Here is a 17,310-nt window from a genome sequence, read left to right on the forward strand (position 1 = left end):
GATTAATATTAGAGTAGTGCTACAAAGCAGCTACGTAGCTGTGCACACATTGCAAACATTATGTGGCTGCTTCTGGTCCTTATGTTTTTGTTTTTGTTTTTTTTTTTGTGCAAAACACACTAGACGACTTCTCTCTTCCTCTCTCTCATCAGCTATTTCTCTTTCTCTTTCTCTCTCGACTCTCTCTCTCCTCGACTCTCTCTCATCACGGCTCTCTCTCTATCATCGTCTCTCTCTCTCATTCTCTCTCTCTCTCTCTCTCTCTCTCTCTCTCTCATCTTTGATCTCTCACTCATCTCAGGCTCTCTCTCTCATCTTCGCTCTCTCTCATCTCAAGCTCTCTCTCATCGACTCTCTCTCTCTCTCTCTCTCTCTCTCTCTCTCTCTCTCACTCTCTCATCCCCTCTCTCTCACTCTCAAAAGGAAATGAATTCAAAACGTAAAGGGATCCGTAGATACAGTCAATCACTCAACGAAATGCACCGTTTTGGACACGTCAGGTGTGCACCGAATGCGATACAGTCAATCACTCAACGAAATGCACCGTTTTGGACACGTCAGGTGTGCACCGAATGCAGTTGCACAGTGGCTGCTCTCAAGATTTATTCTTAATATTATTTAGCCATAATTCATTTGTTGTGATCTATATTTTTTTAAAAGGTATTTCTCTTGACTTATTTAATGAAAAATTATATTTATAAGCTGGCGTGTAAAGCACATCTTCTATACGTTGAAATGGCAATACTTGATTTGTAATAGAAACTTAAAATTTAAATCTCTAACAAATCAAGTCTTGTAATGTTAACGACATGAAGGGTGTAAAGCTTTACACACCAGCTTATAAGTAGAAGAACTCTTATTTAATTGATATGAAGATGAAATGTGAAATTGAGGTTCAAACTCTTTGAATCATTAATTGTTCTAAAAACTTAAAACGAGATAAATAAATAAATTTAATCAGTTAAATTTATATTCTAATAAAAACAATAAAGACTTCAAAATCGAATTTGCTTGGTCCTCCAATGAGGGTGCCCAAAGTAGCATCCCTTCCCCTTTGTATATCCAAAGATTATGAAGTGGGTTAATTAATGGCTTTGATGGCTGGCCCATTACAGTTGGAGGGGCATAATTCTAAGGGGAACAAAAATTTCTCTTAAGACGTATCTCTTTATCTTCGATATTTAGATTGTAGAATTTGTGAATATTGCTTTGGTATTGTCACATAGCATACTCCACCTTCAACGAGGATGATTCCGGCTGAACAACAACCACCTTGGAAGTCTATAAAACATCCACAATCGATCTGAGATTTACCACTCGAGATAAATGCATCCGCTATACTTGATCTAGTATTTCGACCACAAATATTTAGCTAGTAACACTATTTGCTCATTAAAAAAAAAAAGGGTAAAACTACAAATAACTATAATTTTTCCAAAAGATTCTCCAAAAGGAAAGTGAGAGAACATACACATAATCAGAAGCCAAAATCATAAAGAAAGTTTTCCCAGTTCGAATTTTAAGGATTCTAGTAACCGTACAACCATTTTTTTCCCACGAAATGTTTTCTATCTAGGGGTGATGCTTGGAATGACTCCACTAACAAGGTTGCTGCCAGATGCATCTGTTGACATCGATACAAATGGATTCTTCATTGAAGAGGATGATGGTAAAGTGTCAAGCTTTACAGCATCTGTGACCATGGGCATGGGATATGACATTTTGATGTCGGACCCGGGCATCGAAAGCCATATACTTTCAAGTTCTCGGACCACCTCTGCCATTGAAGGTCGTGCATCTGTTTCATCTTGGCAACACTTCATAGCCAAACTAAAAAACTTCACTACATAATCAGAAGGATAAGAACCCATTCGCTCATCAACGACCGAGAAGATCAATCCAGATTTATATGCAACTGTAACCTGAAATGGGCAAGAATAAATATAAATTACAAGAGACTGTTATAAATGAAAACATGGCTGTTATAAATTTCAGCCAGTTTATGCATCTAAATGAAAAAATGGGGGGGGGAAAAAAAATAGAAACATTGCGAGAAAGTGATGATCTTAAATATGGCAAAAAGTAATCTTAAATGCTACTAATACTGACAACATGCCAAGAAGTTCTGATTTTCGCTTGAGTTAATGGGGTGCCTTGTATTTGCCAAGAGTATGCTTTTATTTGAATCTAATGGCCATGAGATCATGAATGGGCTGTTTTCATTACTTTATACGCTCCAGAAGAAAAACTAGGTATAAATTGCTTTTCTGTATATCACCTTACAATAGCATTGGGTCCCCAATGAAGTGAAGGCAAACAGGTCTATAAGGTTATACCTCTCTGACGATGTTTTTGCCACGTGAAATTGGCTGCATCCCAGTCAGGAGTTCTAGAAATACAACACCAAGACTATAAACATCACTTTTGTCCGTCAGTTGACGAGTTAAGAAGTACTCTGGATCTAGGTAACCCTGCAAAGTTAATACAATGAGAGAATAAACTAGTATACATCAGTTGCATTTTTCAACTAACGTTAAGTCTGTTTCATAAAGGTTGAGATCCATTTAAAGAAAGTACAAATTGTTGAATGAACACTCAGTGAATTTATAATCACAGAAGGAAAATGTCGACTATAAGAGTCTTACTGGTGTCCCCTTCACAACTGTGGATACATGAGCAGGCATGGTCCCTTCGATATCTGGAACAGGGGCAAGTCGCGAAAGTCCAAAATCGGCAACTTTTGCGGTATACTTAGAGTCCAATAATATGTTGGAGGCCTTGATATCTCGGTGAAATATTGGAGGATCAGCTTCCGTATGTAGGTAAAGGATGCCCTTAGCTGATCCCAGTGCAATTCTCAGTCTCATGGCAAAACTTAGAGGTTCTTTACACTTGGCTGTTTTAGTAAATAAATCAACCACCATTAGAACGTAGTGTAGAATTTCAAAATTAAAACTGTTCCATTTAGCTCAAAAAGAAAAAAAGATAGAAAGAGTGGGAGAGGGGGGAGGAAGTGTACTACTACAAATTATATTTTACAATGTTCCACTTGCACCACCGGGGTATGTAATGAAAAACACCTCAAAAAAGAAAGCAATAGTCAAATAAAGGGAAAAGTTGAAGGATGAATTGAAGGTGTACCAGAAAGGTGATCCCTTAGAGTACCATTTGACATAAACTCATAGACCAACATCTGCATGCGCAACAATACTTGCATGAAGCTTTTCCCAATAAAAATATCAAATCATTCAGCAACAGATAACAAGAAAAACCAGTCCTTCTTCACAGAATCAAACAATTTCTTTTGGAGGAACCTTCATCATAAATTTGACATTTGAGTTTTTGATGCATCTTTTAGAATCAAATAATCCAATAGTCATGAAGAACCAAGCATATCTTTTTACAGGATCAACAAAAAAAAATGCATCTTGTATGTAACGTCTCTAGATTGAGCTTGATTTATTTTATTGCTCACCATAATTCAAAAAGCTACATGCAATGTTTTACAATTTTTTTAGCTTTCACGAACACTTTGTTTAGTTGCATTATTTCCTAAGTTAATAGGAATCATTTCCTCATCAACTCAGAAGTAAAATTGATGGATAATCCAATCTACTTATTTTTCGTTTCATAAATAATCAAGATAAGAAAAAAACACCTGTTCAAATCCTTCATCACAATATCCAATCAACGACACAAGGTTCCGATGATGTAACCTTGACAACAATTCTATCTCTGTTAAGAACTCCTTTTCACCCTGTAAGGATCCCTCTTGTGCACGCTTTATGGCCACGACTGTACCATCTGCCAGAATGCCTTTATATACCTTTCCATACCCTCCTTCACCAACCTGAGTGGAGCTGTTGAAATTGTTTGTAGCCATAGTCAATTCTCCATAAGTGAAAGCCTTCACACCATCAATTTTCAGGGAGGCATTAGATGCTGCATATTAAATACAGGTACAATGTAAAAAATGAAAAGGCACCGTGATAGATGCTGCATATAAAGATTTCATGGCCATTTGTTTTGAAATAATTGATATCATTACGCATCAATCTTTCCATCACACTTTCAAGTTCTGAATATTTTGAGTGGATGTCTAAATACAGGCATGATCCCAATATACACAACTGGCAAAATGAGTTTTTTCAGATGGGTCTACTTTTTTCCAAAGCGTGTGCATGAGGTTTGCATACTTAAATATTTAAATATTTAAAATATTTAAACATTTAAATAAAATATTTAATTAATAAAATATAGTAAATAAAATATTTAAAAAAATGTACCAATTTTAGCACATTGATGTCCAAAATTTGGTTGAGTTTCTTGATCTTCTCTTCCCTTACTCTCCTTTATTCTATGCTAGGTAATGAGAAACCTTACAAAATTTGTTTGAAGGAAGAGAAGGACCAAAAGCTCTTTATAGTGTTAAAAAAACTATGGCAATACAAAATAATAATTTATAGTTACCTGCTGGAGTAGCTAAAAGAATCGAGAAAATTTTCTGGAAGTTCTTATAGCATGGTATTGGGGAGGAAAGAAAATTTCACTTGGTGAGCTGGAATAAAGTTTGTGTCCCAGTGTCATGTGGGGGTTTGGGCATTAGGAATTTAAAGCTTTTCAATAAGGCTCTTCTTGGGAAGTGGCCTTGGAGGTACAACAAAGAGAGTAATGCATTATGGAGGCAGATTGTGGATGTCAAATATGGAAAGATGTGGGGGAATTGGCGTACTAAAGAAGTTAAAGGGGCATTTGGGGTGAGTTTATGGAAGTCCGTTTGGTTGGAATGGGGGGGTTTTGTCAATAACATTAATTTCAAAGTGGGGAAAGGGACTAATATTTTTTTCTGGTATGATGTATGGTGTGGGGATTCAGCTCTCAAATCTATTTATCCTAATCTCTTTAGGATAGCTAGAAACAATGGGGCTGCAGTGGCTGAATCGTATCAGATCTCTAATAATCTGCTGCACTAGAATGTGGATTTTAATAGAGAATTACAGGAATGTGAAGTGTGTGACGCTGCTGATTTCTTTGCAAAGTTATATGATATGAAGATTGATCAGAATGGGGAGGATAGGCTGCTGTAGATACATGATTATAATTCCAGATTTTCAGTGAGATCTTACTACAAGGTGTTAAATAGTCATGGTGACTCAGCATACCCCTGGAAATGAATCCGGAATACAAAGGTCCCTAGTAAAGTTGCCCTCTTCTGTTGGTTGGAGTCACTTGAGAAAATTTTAACCGTAGATAATTTGAGGAAAAGAGAATTATTTGTAATTGATTGGTGTTCTATGTGTAAAAAAAATGCTGAATCTGTTAATCATCTTTTTCTCCATTGTGAGTTTGTGACAGCCTTTTGGAATGAGATATTTGCAAGGGTTGGCATTGTTTGGGTTATGCCATTGCGAGTGGTGGATTTTTTGTCTAGTTGGCATGGTTCAGTGGGTTGTGGAGGCAGTGCAGAATTTTGGAGGATGATTCCCTTGTGTTTGTTTTGGTGTTTATGGTTAGAGAGAAATGGAAGGTGTTTCGATGATCACGAATGTACTATGGGGGAATTTAGGGATTTTTTCTTCAGCTCTTTTATGTTTTTGGGTGAAGAACCTTGCAAGGGATGAGAATACTTGTAATGTTTTGTTTTAGTTTTGTTTTTCTTTAGCTTGTATCTAGGTATAATCACTTGTATACTTCTTGTGTACTTGGCTATGCCTATTTACTTGGAATAAAATTTCTTATTACCTATAAAAAAAAAAAAACTTTATAGGCTCTTTAACTTCCTCAAAAATTTAATAAATTTTATCACTCCATTGGTTACAAAACTTAAAAGGCATGAGTTGAAGAAACAGAAAAACGTGTTATGAAAAACTACAAGCCTCTAAAATGAAAATTACTACTCTAATTAGATATATTATTTTTTATTTAATAACTTTAGCCTTTAATTTTATATATTATTTAATTTCATTTAATGACATATATAATGGGAATGGCTGACATGGCTAAACGGAAGGACAGCTCCCTCAAGAGAACTGAAAGGTTTTTTCGGGGGAATGGACAAGAATTGAAGGATCCTTTTTAGGTAAATAAAATAAAGTTAGCAAATTAAAACTTCTTTCAAACCTTTAAACTTTAAAATTGTTTTAAGATTAAATGTATAAATAAAAAAATTTATGAGGGAAATGTGATGATGTGGTTCAACCAGCTTTGAAATTTATATATATTATAAATAGGTATGAATTATCAGCATGTTCAAATCATACATACCACACACAGGTTGCAACTTACTCGTCAACCCTGTTGTTATGATAGTAGCTACAAGTTGTTCTTCAACTTAAGAGATGGTTAAGGCGAATATGCAACAAAGTATTATGGTATAGGGCAGGCTGAGGCCTTTGTGTACCAGCCTGGCATGATTGACAGGCCTAATCATGTTTAGAAACAAAAGGCACAATGAAAACACGTCTACCTGAGATTCTTAACATCATTAACATAAGATACTCACAACAATGTCTTCTTGAAACAGCAGTGTAGTTCCTTGTATGCACTTTCAGCATCAAAAGAGAAACAAGAACAGACAATGTAACTGCACCAGCAATGGTCCCCAACACTATGCCAACCAATGCACCTTTGCTTAAAGCAAACCTTGGAGAGGGGTAATTGTCTGTGGCATTAGTGAAAACTATGAGGGGGAATTGACTGTGGCATTAGTAAAAAAATAAACAAAAAACAAACCAAGAGAATACAATATCCACATTCGAGGACATAAAAGAAGGTAAGAAATGACCCAAACATATTTTCATCTATGTGGGGAGTCAAGTCGTGAGTGGCACATGGTGTGAATTTGGAGCTTCCTGTTCGGTCAAAATATAGAACTGTCACCCTCGAGCCCTTTGGGCCCCACACCCTTGTATTTTTTTTTTTCAAAATTTCGATAAAATGGTCAAGATCTATTATGTTGGAGCTCTTAACAGGTGTGAGTTAATGTTAAAGTAGCATTTCTATTCTGATGGGAAAGGGAGGGGGGGTTACAAGAACACAACTTCTGGCAAATCAAAGTTTATATTGAACTAATCATTGCAGCTATTCATATATGTGCTGGATCACAGTGGTACAACTGTATATGCGGTGCAACTGTATATGCTATACCACTTAGCATAGCGTCACTATGGTGAAAGCATTGAACTGAGTAGGCCAAGCCTATCTACATCAAAATTTGGCAGCAAAACAAAATGTTACCCAAGGTTAACTGCCAATCATAGACACAATCCACATGTTACTCAAAGGGACAAATATAGTCAAGAATTATGCAAACACAGAAACACATATGCACACACAAGAATAATGCCACATGGCGAAGGGTTTGAAGGTAAAGGTCAAATGAATTAGAAAAAATAGATTTGCATGTTGAGGTCAAATTAGTAAGACAACACATTTTTGCATTATTCACCTGGTAAAAAACATTAGTTCCAACTTCAACAAAGTTCTCTCACAAAATATGTAAGACAGGAGTTTAGAGACGTACCATATTCATGAGTGAAGTTCAGAACTTCATAAGGTCCAAATACATCAAGATTAGAAATTTTCCATGAGGCGAAAGTATCCGTGATTCGCTGTATCTCACTCATATTGAAGGAACTAGGACCTTTTATATTAGCATCATATACAGGAAAAAGCTTCAAGTACATTCTCAATCGAGGTCCTTCACATATAAACGAATCAATATGAAGCTGATAATTAAATAACTGAAGAGTAGGTGCCAGAAATTTCTCAAATGTATCTCTGTAAGGGTGAAAATCGCTGAATCCAGGACTTTTCAACCGATATCCAATAAGTAGAGGAGCAGCACAGAAACAGGGTGCAGGAGATGTAGGGGAATATTCATAAGGAGGTGGGCATGTTTGAGGTAGACAAACAGAAGTGTTTGTATTTGGCAATCTCTGACTGTTATCGTTGTTCTTACTTTCAGATCCACAGAACTGGACTAGGCTGATATTCGAGCATACGGGATTCCCTTGAAGCCTGAATATTAACAATAAAAACTAAAAAGTAGTGATATGATCATAATGCTGTGTCTCTTACACCTCAAGACCTCAATTAAAAAGAGCACACTCTCAACCTTTAAACAAATAGTTGTATTTATTTGAAGATATTTCATTACACATGACGTTCTATATGAAACAAATCAGGAAGCAAGCATAGAAACAAACCTGACAGTGACATTCAGAGGTAGAGTAGTACTGCCTGTAATACTTGAAAGCTTATTATTCTGCAACTCCCTGGAATATCGAAGAGCCGCAAGAAATAGCTTAGAAGATCCTGTATGAGATCCTTCCACAACTCATAAAAGTCAAAACTAATGCAGACACACAATCTACTCTCCCATAAAATAAAATAAAAATCACTTTCGACGAAGGGAAATAGTGACATTGTCATTCAGGTCTTACACAATTAGGGTTTCCATTTTGTTCAAAGTCCTACTTTGCCAAATGGTCGATGGAATAGAGCCACTCAATAAATTGTTGGAAAGTGACCTGCCATGGGGAAAAGTATACCAGATAAACTCAATTTATTTTGCTGCCAGTTAAATTTACAGGCTGATAGTAACAACTAAGTTAAAATGTAAAGTTAAGATAGAAATGAAACAATATACAATATCATTAAACCACAGAACTGAACACAAAAGGAAGACAGAGCAAGTGATGACCACTCACAGTCTTTGAATTTTAGGAAGACCCGAAAAGCTGGCAGGAACTGTTCCAGTAATATTGTTGTTGGATAAATAGCTGATCAAATTGTTCATATAATAGCTTTCAGATGTCAGCAAAACGATAGTGAAAATTATTTTTTAAAAACAGAAAGACACATCTAGAGATATTTTATAATAAATGAAACTTGATCGCAAACACAAAAAAAAAAAAAAAAGTAGATGACATCATTCAGAAGATGGAGAATCTTACATTGTCGTGATATTCTCAGAAAATCTACCTTGAGGTATGGATCCATTTAGCTGATTTGAACTGAGGTCCCTGAAATTTATATAAAAATAAGATATAAATAGCGTAAAATTAGCAAGCAGAGTTGTCTTTAACAAAGTAGAGAGATTTTATTCAGCCTGGTGCATTTATATATTTGTTTGTTTTCCTTGGAGCTCGTGCTTGATCATCTCAAAAGGAATTGAAAAGGAAACAAAGTTAATCCACTTACAGATAGTAAAGGTTTGGTATTTGGCTAAAATCAGGAATTGCTCCTTGCAAGTTGCAATTCCTAAGGCTCCTGCCAAAGCCAACCAACATACAAATATTTTCAATTTTGACATGGATGTGAACGCACATGCTTATTGGTTGCCATCTTACAAGCCTGTAAAGCTTCTATGAACATGAGTGCTATGTGATAGCTGATAAAGAAAACATGACTTCTTTAAAACTCGAGAATGGTACATCTGGTGATGAAATATCAAATAGTAAAGGATAAACCATAAACATTCCTGATTGTTCAGGGTACCACTTGACTTGATGTTTGATAAAATGCAATGAAATGCATTCACACTACCTAAGATGTCCAGAGAAACATGCCTAAGTTGAGTAGTATTCCCATTTCTATTCTTTTAGATTGATGTTTGAATAGTTTCTATATTGTTCCTGAAACCTATTTTTGTTTTGCATTTTAGGGAAAAAATATTATCCAATCATTTGGGCCAAAAAAAGTGTTAAAAATAAATATAAACTTTCAGCCTCACACCTTAAGGCTAGCACCTTGCACTGCCTTTGCCTCTAAAAACCATGTTAAAAACAAAGCATTAAAACGTGTACTTACAACTTCAGCAATTTAGACATGTTGCTGTATGAAGCTGGAATTTTAGTGCCATCAAAGTGGTTATTATCAAGCTGACTGCAAATCAAAGAATTGGAAGCAATAAGAAACTTGAAAAAAGAGTACCTAATAAAATAACATTGTAGGGAAAAGGAAAATTTAGAAATCATTATCATGTTCGAGTTGAGAAGCAAAAGAAAAGGAAAACTGTAAGGACACTTATGTGATAAACATAAAATTTATTTAGGTTCCAGGATAGTAAAAACCATACAGTATCGTTAAACTTGGCATTTCAGAGAACTCTGGTGGCAGATGCCCTGATAAGTTGTTATTATCAAGAAGCCTGTAGGTTAAGAGCTGAAGATGGTCATTGATCTCATGGATGAAACTGACAGATAACTAATTATGCAAGACAAGAAGAAGGCCAATTACCAACTTACAAGTGAACAAGCCTCGGTAATCTGGATAGTTCAGGCGGGATTTGCCCACTTATTGAATTATTGTTCATGTGACTGCTCACAAGGAAGAAAACAAAAAAAGGAAACCAAAAGGATGGAAAAAAGAGAAGGGTTAGTAATTGTAGAACCGATTGTAAACAATATAGCATAAAAAATTCACTTACAAGTGCTTTGCTTTGTTCAGTTTTGAAAATGATATGGGTATTGATCCAGATATGCGATTCTCGTCAATCTGCATTCTGTTCAAGTTTGGAAGATAACCAAGCTCTTCAGGTAAGGAACCTGTTAAATTGTTTCCATTCAGAAGCCTGGAAACACAAATCCATTAGACATGAAACAAAGAAAGAGCAAATGCACCGCGGCTCTGCAATATCAGAGTATTAAGATTTCAGAACAGGGCCAACTTATAAGGTAAACTAGTTCAGACACAAGGACTATCTCCTATAATACTTTGAATCAAAGCTTTAAAATGCATGGAATAGTAGCGTATCTGCGTTATGGCGTATCTTCTTTGTGGAGTTTCATATGTTAGCCTCTTTTCTATTTCTCTCTCCTAAATATTTTATCTCCGTACACTTTTTGCTTCGTTGGTTTTTTGCTCTTGGTGGTGGGTTGTCAATGGCAATATTTCCTTGTGGTGATTAGTGTGTAGTCCAGTTTGGTGTGTAGTCCAGTTGGTGATTAGTGTGTTCAGTGTATTGGTTGGTTTCGATGGGAATGCACAGAGATGTTTTCATTGAACAGAAGCTATTTGCGTTTTGAAAGGAGAATGATAGGTGGTAGAGAATTATTGAGAATAGTCGTCCTGTGGTGAAATACATTTCCTTGGAGCATGAAGCTTTGGGGTGGTTGGGCTTTACGATGAGGAAATGTGCGGCGTCGTTGGGCTTTTCTGAGTTTCTTAGAACACGTAGAACAAGAAATTATGTGTTAATGGTGCAGAGTGGATGTAACCACAATGAACAGTTTTTTCTCCCTTTCGGAGTTTGGGCACGAAAAGAGGACAGGTATGATGGTAGTTATAGAAGGTAGGAAGGGGGAGAGGTGGAGCAAATTTGGAGACATTTTAAAGGAACTCATGCCTCATTCCTCTGTTTTGAGTGTGAGAAACAAAGTGACTAGCATCCCATGGTCCTCTCAGGCAAACAAGTCGAAGGTTTTCAAGGGAGATGGTGGTGCTCCATTGTTGAAGGTAGATGCCTCAAGGATGTTCAATGAGGTGCTCTAAGCGTAGAAGGTACGACACCGAGAAGTGAGTGGAGCGGTGCCTTGTGTGTCTAAGGTGGTGTAGAAGTGCGGGGGAGATGGTAGGAAGTTGTTGGGGCCAAATGAAGAATATTTGCTAAGGGTATTGGGTGATATGGAGGTTAAAGTAGGGATGTTACTGGAAGAAATCTCAGGGCTTAAACATTGCGTTAAGGGGAAGGAAGTGATGGACATGGGCCAGGTTTTGGGCTCTAACGTTTTGGGCCAGGTATCGGACCAGAGGGAGATGGGCTTAAGTTCAATTCCCAGTCACGTGTTGGAGGCTGGGCTGGTGAAGGGTCATGGGCTGGGCCAAGCCGTAGGCCCAAAGAAGGCCTGAAGGGCAACGTATCGGTTGCCTGTCGATATCTCAGTCTAGGAGTTGCCTGCCGATATCTCTACCCAGGAGTTGTGCCACCCTCCTGTGATGTCGATAAGCCCCTTGACGGACTCCATACCGACACAGAAAGTGCCGCCGGTCGCTGTCGACCATCACGGTGTGCCGGCTCAGTCACCTCGATGGGAGGTTATTGAGGAGGGCAAGTTGGTAGAGGACCAGCAGAGAATGGGCTTCTGAGTGTTGATTTTCCATCGCCGTCTCGTGGGCTGTCGTTGGTGAAGGTACATAATAGTCGTGTGTGGTGGAAGGAGGCACATCAGTGCTTCCTGTGCAGTCAAACTCGTCGGAGCAAGGTTCTTTGTTACTGAGGTCTCCAACAGGTAGGTTATCTCTGGAGATGGGTTTTTTTTAGGGGAATAAGTTTGGGGATGGGCTTGAAGAATTCAGATTTCCTGAAAATGTAGTGGAACTCAGTGTTGACCAGAGTTAGTGTGTGGCTCGGAATTGGCATTATGAGCTGCACTGGTGAGGAGGGGGCCATTTTAACGTCTTTGTGTACACTCCCTCCGAGCTCTAATTATGGGAGTAGTTTGTCAAATTAGGTTTTCAGATTATGGGAGTAGTTTGTCAAATTGGGTTTTCAGAAAGTAAAGGAGATTCAAGTTGTCATTGAGATTTCGCTTGGAGGTTACAAAGAACAATTTAAGGCTCTCCTCGTAGCACTTGAGGCTAGCCATTCGAAGTCAACCTCAAAGCGGGATAGGAAACTTATATAGTTAACTTGCTCCATTAATTATGATGTGAAACAAGGGATATATCGAGAGGGAGGGGCAATATAGTTTTTATGAAGCCTAAGATTTTATAATGGAATGTACGGGGGCTCAATGATCGCAATAAACGCTTTCGTATCAAATCATTATTACGGATGTGGAAAGGCGATATGGTGTGTTTTCATGAAATAAAGTTGCGATTCATTGATAGGAAAATTATGCGAAGTTTGTAGGAGTGCTCGTATGTGGGTTGGACTTATTTGGCCTCTTTGCGAGCCTCAGGTAGAGTGTTACTTATATGGGATAAAGGAGTGATTGAGTCGATTGAGAAGTGTATTAAAGAGTTCTCGGTTGTGACTCTATTAAAAAATGTGGTTAATGGATGTGAATGGGCATTTGTAGGCTCCTATGGTCCTAACGTGGACAGAGATAGGAGAAGGTTGTGGGAGGAGTTGGCCGGCTTATATTCCTTATGGTATGTGTCGGGGGTGATTTTAATACTACCTGATTTCCTAGCGAACGAGCAGGGTATTATCGGAATTTTGTGGCCACAGAAGAATTCTTTAAGTTCATTTTTTGATCTGGACCCCATGGATCTCTTCTTGGTTGAATACACTTGGTTAAACGGGCGGATTTGGTCGAGATTGGATAGATTCCTTGTATCTTCTTCGTGGGAAGCTCACTATCCCGAAGTAAGTTAGAAACAGTTAGCTCGAATCAGTTCAGATCATTTCTCTATCCGTCTGGATGGTGGGGGTATTCACAGGGGGCGTCGGTATTTTAAGTTTGAAAACATGTGGTTAATAGTGGATGGGTTTGTAGAGATGGTGGGTGCTTGGTGGTCTTCATATCAATTTATTGGTACTCCAAGTTACATTCTTGCGGACAAGTTGAAGGCACTGAAACAAGACTTGAAGAAGTGGAATTTGGAAAGTTTTTGGTTATATTGACAACCAGAAATCTACACTATTGGAGGAACTGCAAGAGCTATATGGTAAAGAATTATTGGGAGATACCTCGGAGGAGTTGTTATTGAGGAAAGGTAGGGTTATGGCAGATCTAGAGAAGGTTCTATTATCAGAGGAGACTTCATGGCGTTAAAATCTAGGGCCCTTTGGTTGAAAGAAGGTGATAAAATGTACGAAGTTCTTTTACCAAGTGACTAATTCACATCGGCGCAACAATGCTATCTTCTCCCCCCAAGCTAGAAAACCATATTGTACATTATTACGAGACCCTTCTCACAGAATCAGCTTCTTGGAGGCAAAAGCTTGATGCCTTGTCCTTTGAGGCAATTGACTCGCAGAGTGTAAGTGTTCTGGAGAGACCTTTTGTTGAAGAAGAAATTTACAAGGTCATCTCTGACATGGTTAAGGATAAAGCACTTGGTTCGAATGGTTTTTCAATGGATTTCTTTCAAACTTGTTGGGATATTGTGAAAGGTGATGTTATATAGGTTTTCAGTGAATTTCACTCTTTTCAAAAGTTTGAAAAATCCCTTAATATGACCTTCATTGCTCTCTTTCCCAAGAAACATGAGGCTTCGACTATTGAAGACTTCCATCCTATAAGCCTGGTTAGTAGCGTATATAAGATTATTTCGAAGGTTCTTGCTAACTGGCTTAGCCCAGTGATAGAACATATTATTTCCAAGTCCCAAAATGCTTTCATTCATGGGAGACAAATCCTTGATTCGGTACTCATTGCAAATGAGTGCTTGAACCACAGACTATGGGAAGGTGGTTCTGGTGTTCTTTGTAAGCTTGACATGGAGAATGCATATGATCATGTGAATTGGAAATTTCTTTTATACCTGCTTGAGAGGTGCGGTTTTGGGGCTAGGTGGATTTCATGAATGTGTCATTGCATTTCAACTGTCCGGTTCTCAGTTCTGGTTAATGGCACACCTGCTGATTTTTTTGATAGTTCGCAGGATTTGCAGCAGGGAGATCTTCTATCTCCTCTTCTATCTGTTATAGTTATGGAGGCTTTAAGTATGATGGTGCAGGTTGCCGTTGGGGGAGGTTTATTATCTGGTTTTCAGGTGGGCAATAGTTTTGGTGGCCCTATTATCATCTCACACATTCTTTTTGCATATGATACTTTAGTCTTTTGTGAAGCATATGGTAGTCGGATCCTAACTCTATGAGCACTGTTACTCTGATTTGAAGCAGTGTCAGGGCTTAAAGTGAACCTTGGCAAGTCTGAGATGGTTCCTGTAGGTGCAGTTTCTAATATCTGCAGTTTAGCAAGCCTGCTAGTTGTAAGGTGTCATCTTTTTCAATGAAATATCTGGGCCTTCCGTTGGGAGCAACTTTCAAGAATAGAGCTATATAGAATAGGGTGGTGGAGAAGATATAGAAAAGGTTGGCTGGTTGGAAACGGATGTATTTATCAAAAGGAGGCCGCCTCACTCTCATCAAGAGTACTCTCACTAACCTCCTTACATATTTTTTATTGTTGTTTCCTATGCCTATAGGGGTGGTGAACAAGATGAAAAAACTTTTTAGGGCATTCTTATGGGGAGGCATGGGGGAGGAGAAAAAATTCCATCTTGTTAGATGGAAGAAAGTATGTGCCTCAGTTGAGAAGGGGGGTTGGGAATGTGTAATTTGAGAACTTTTAATAAAACTTTATTGGAGAAATGGCTTTGGAGATATCATTTGGAGGAGAAATCATTGTGGAAGGAAATTATTGATACTAGATATGGTGTCGCATGGGGTGGTTGGTACTCTAACTAAGTGAGAAGGGGGTATGGTGTGGCTGTATGGAAATTTATAAGGAAGGGGTGGCCTTATTTTGCAAATCAAATTCGCTTTGTAGTTGGTCAGGACAATCGAATCAGTTTTTTGAGAGACGTGTGGTGTGGTTATCACGCAATGGAAAGGGTTTTTCCACTCTATATCGTATTGCAGTTAATAGGGAGGCTTCAGTAGCGGAGGTGTGGTTATTTTCTTATGGTGCGCACCAGTGGAACATTCTTTTTAATAGGGATTTCCATGACTGAGAATTATTTATTGTTTCAGATTTTTTCAACCTACTATATTCCATGGGGACTCATATGGCACAATGAGATAGATTGATGTGGAGGTCTTATGATCACAAGATATGTACAGTTAAGGCATATTATAACATCTTGATAACACAAGACCATACTCTGTTCCCCTGAAAAAATATTTGGAGGACTTGTGTGCCTTCTAAAGTAGTTTTTTTTTTTTGTTTGGAATGCCGCTCTTGGAAAGATATTGACCACAGACAATTTGAGGAAGAAAGGATGTGTAGTGATGTATTGGTGTTACGTGTGTAAAAAGAATAGAGAATCTGTAGACCATCTCTTACTACACTGTGAGGTAACAAGGGTGTTGTGGGATGAGACTTTTCAAAGGGTTGATGTTACTTAGGTCATGCCTATGAGGGTGGTGGTTTGTTAGGTTGTTGGAGAAAGATGCAATGCTGTCATCAAGTAACTATAGTGTGGAAGATGATTCCGTTGTGTATTATGTGGTGCATTTGGACAGAAAGGAATGTAAGATGCTTTGAAGATAAGAAACGCACAATGGCCGAGTTGAAAATTTTTTTTCTTCACACTTTAATGTGTTGGTTTTCCGCTATTGTATTGCATGGGGATAATGTTCATGATTTATTGTCTATAATTTATTGCTTTTAGAATGTATTTAGGGGTCCTTCTATATACTTACTGTGTACAAGGGTTATGTCTATTTCATTCATATATATATATATATATATATATATAATATTTATCTTTTACTTATAAAAAGTATCTGCGTTATGGCCTATCCACACGTGATCAACAACAAGAAGTATTATCCAATCCAGCAGAAAAAAGCTCATTAACTTACAAGAGTTCCAAAGACGTAATATATCCTATCTCCTTTGGTATACTCCCACTTATGTTGTTCCACATGAAGTCCCTTTAACATTGTGGATAGATATAAATATATCAGTAAAATAAGCAAACCAAATGCCGAAGCAGGGTGGAGGATAACAATATTCCAGTTTATTGAGTGAAAGAAGCATCCAGAATCCTTAAGTCCGATAAGGACTTTTGTAGCAAAAAAAAAAGGTTTCAGAAATACTTGGCCTTACAATATTGTCATATGTGATAAACGGCCAAGCTCCGGCGATAAACTTCCTGATAGATTCATATCTAGGAGTATTCTGCAGACAAGAGGCACAACGGAGAATTATTAAAGACTCTGAAAGGATCGTGAAGTTCAAAATCATTAGTCGTGTTGGTGGTCTTTTCAAGCAAAATCCAGAAAGATGTGGCTAATAGATCCAATCAGAATGAAATGAATGCAGCCATCATTTATTTGGCCAAAAGAAAAAAAAGTATATATATATATATATATATATATATATAGCCATCATTTTCTTTGATCTTAAACAAACTACAGAACAAAGGAAGTTTGTTCCCAGCACTGAATAAAATGAGCAGATGTAGAAATGGAGTAATATACGTCTCATCATACATGGGGAAAAAGAAATTAAAAAACAGAAGTACTATTCTACTTGAAAGGAAATATGAAACAATATTCAGATTGATAATGTTCCCTGATAGAAATTTAAAAAAAAAAAAATACAAAAGATCGAAAGCAGAGTCGTTTGGATTCAGACATGAGTTGAGATGAGTTAATAAATTTTTTTTTTTTTTTTTAAATAACGA

General features: G+C 37.5%; 1 protein-coding gene across 1 annotated transcript; it reads right to left on the bottom strand.

Moving 5' to 3' along the window:
• Window positions 1-1,394: 1,394 nt before the first annotated feature.
• LOC108986647 (probable LRR receptor-like serine/threonine-protein kinase At1g06840) lies at window positions 1,395-16,839 on the bottom strand. The gene is made up of 18 exons (XM_035685195.1): window positions 16,731-16,839; window positions 16,484-16,555; window positions 10,433-10,576; window positions 10,251-10,322; window positions 10,082-10,153; window positions 9,814-9,888; window positions 9,205-9,273; window positions 8,958-9,026; window positions 8,712-8,783; window positions 8,445-8,531; window positions 8,208-8,276; window positions 7,523-8,019; window positions 6,503-6,661; window positions 3,659-3,942; window positions 3,142-3,193; window positions 2,646-2,896; window positions 2,337-2,471; window positions 1,395-1,922 (listed from the first exon to the last, which is right to left on the bottom strand). The coding sequence occupies exons 1-18, from the start codon at window positions 16,787-16,789 to the stop codon at window positions 1,569-1,571; spliced, it is 2,592 nt and encodes an 863-aa protein (XP_035541088.1). The 5' UTR covers window positions 16,790-16,839; the 3' UTR covers window positions 1,395-1,568.
• Window positions 16,840-17,310: the final 471 nt, after the last annotated feature.

Source organism: Juglans regia, chromosome 14, assembly GCF_001411555.2.
Source record: "Juglans regia cultivar Chandler chromosome 14, Walnut 2.0, whole genome shotgun sequence".
Lineage (NCBI taxonomy): Eukaryota > Viridiplantae > Streptophyta > Magnoliopsida > Fagales > Juglandaceae > Juglans > Juglans regia.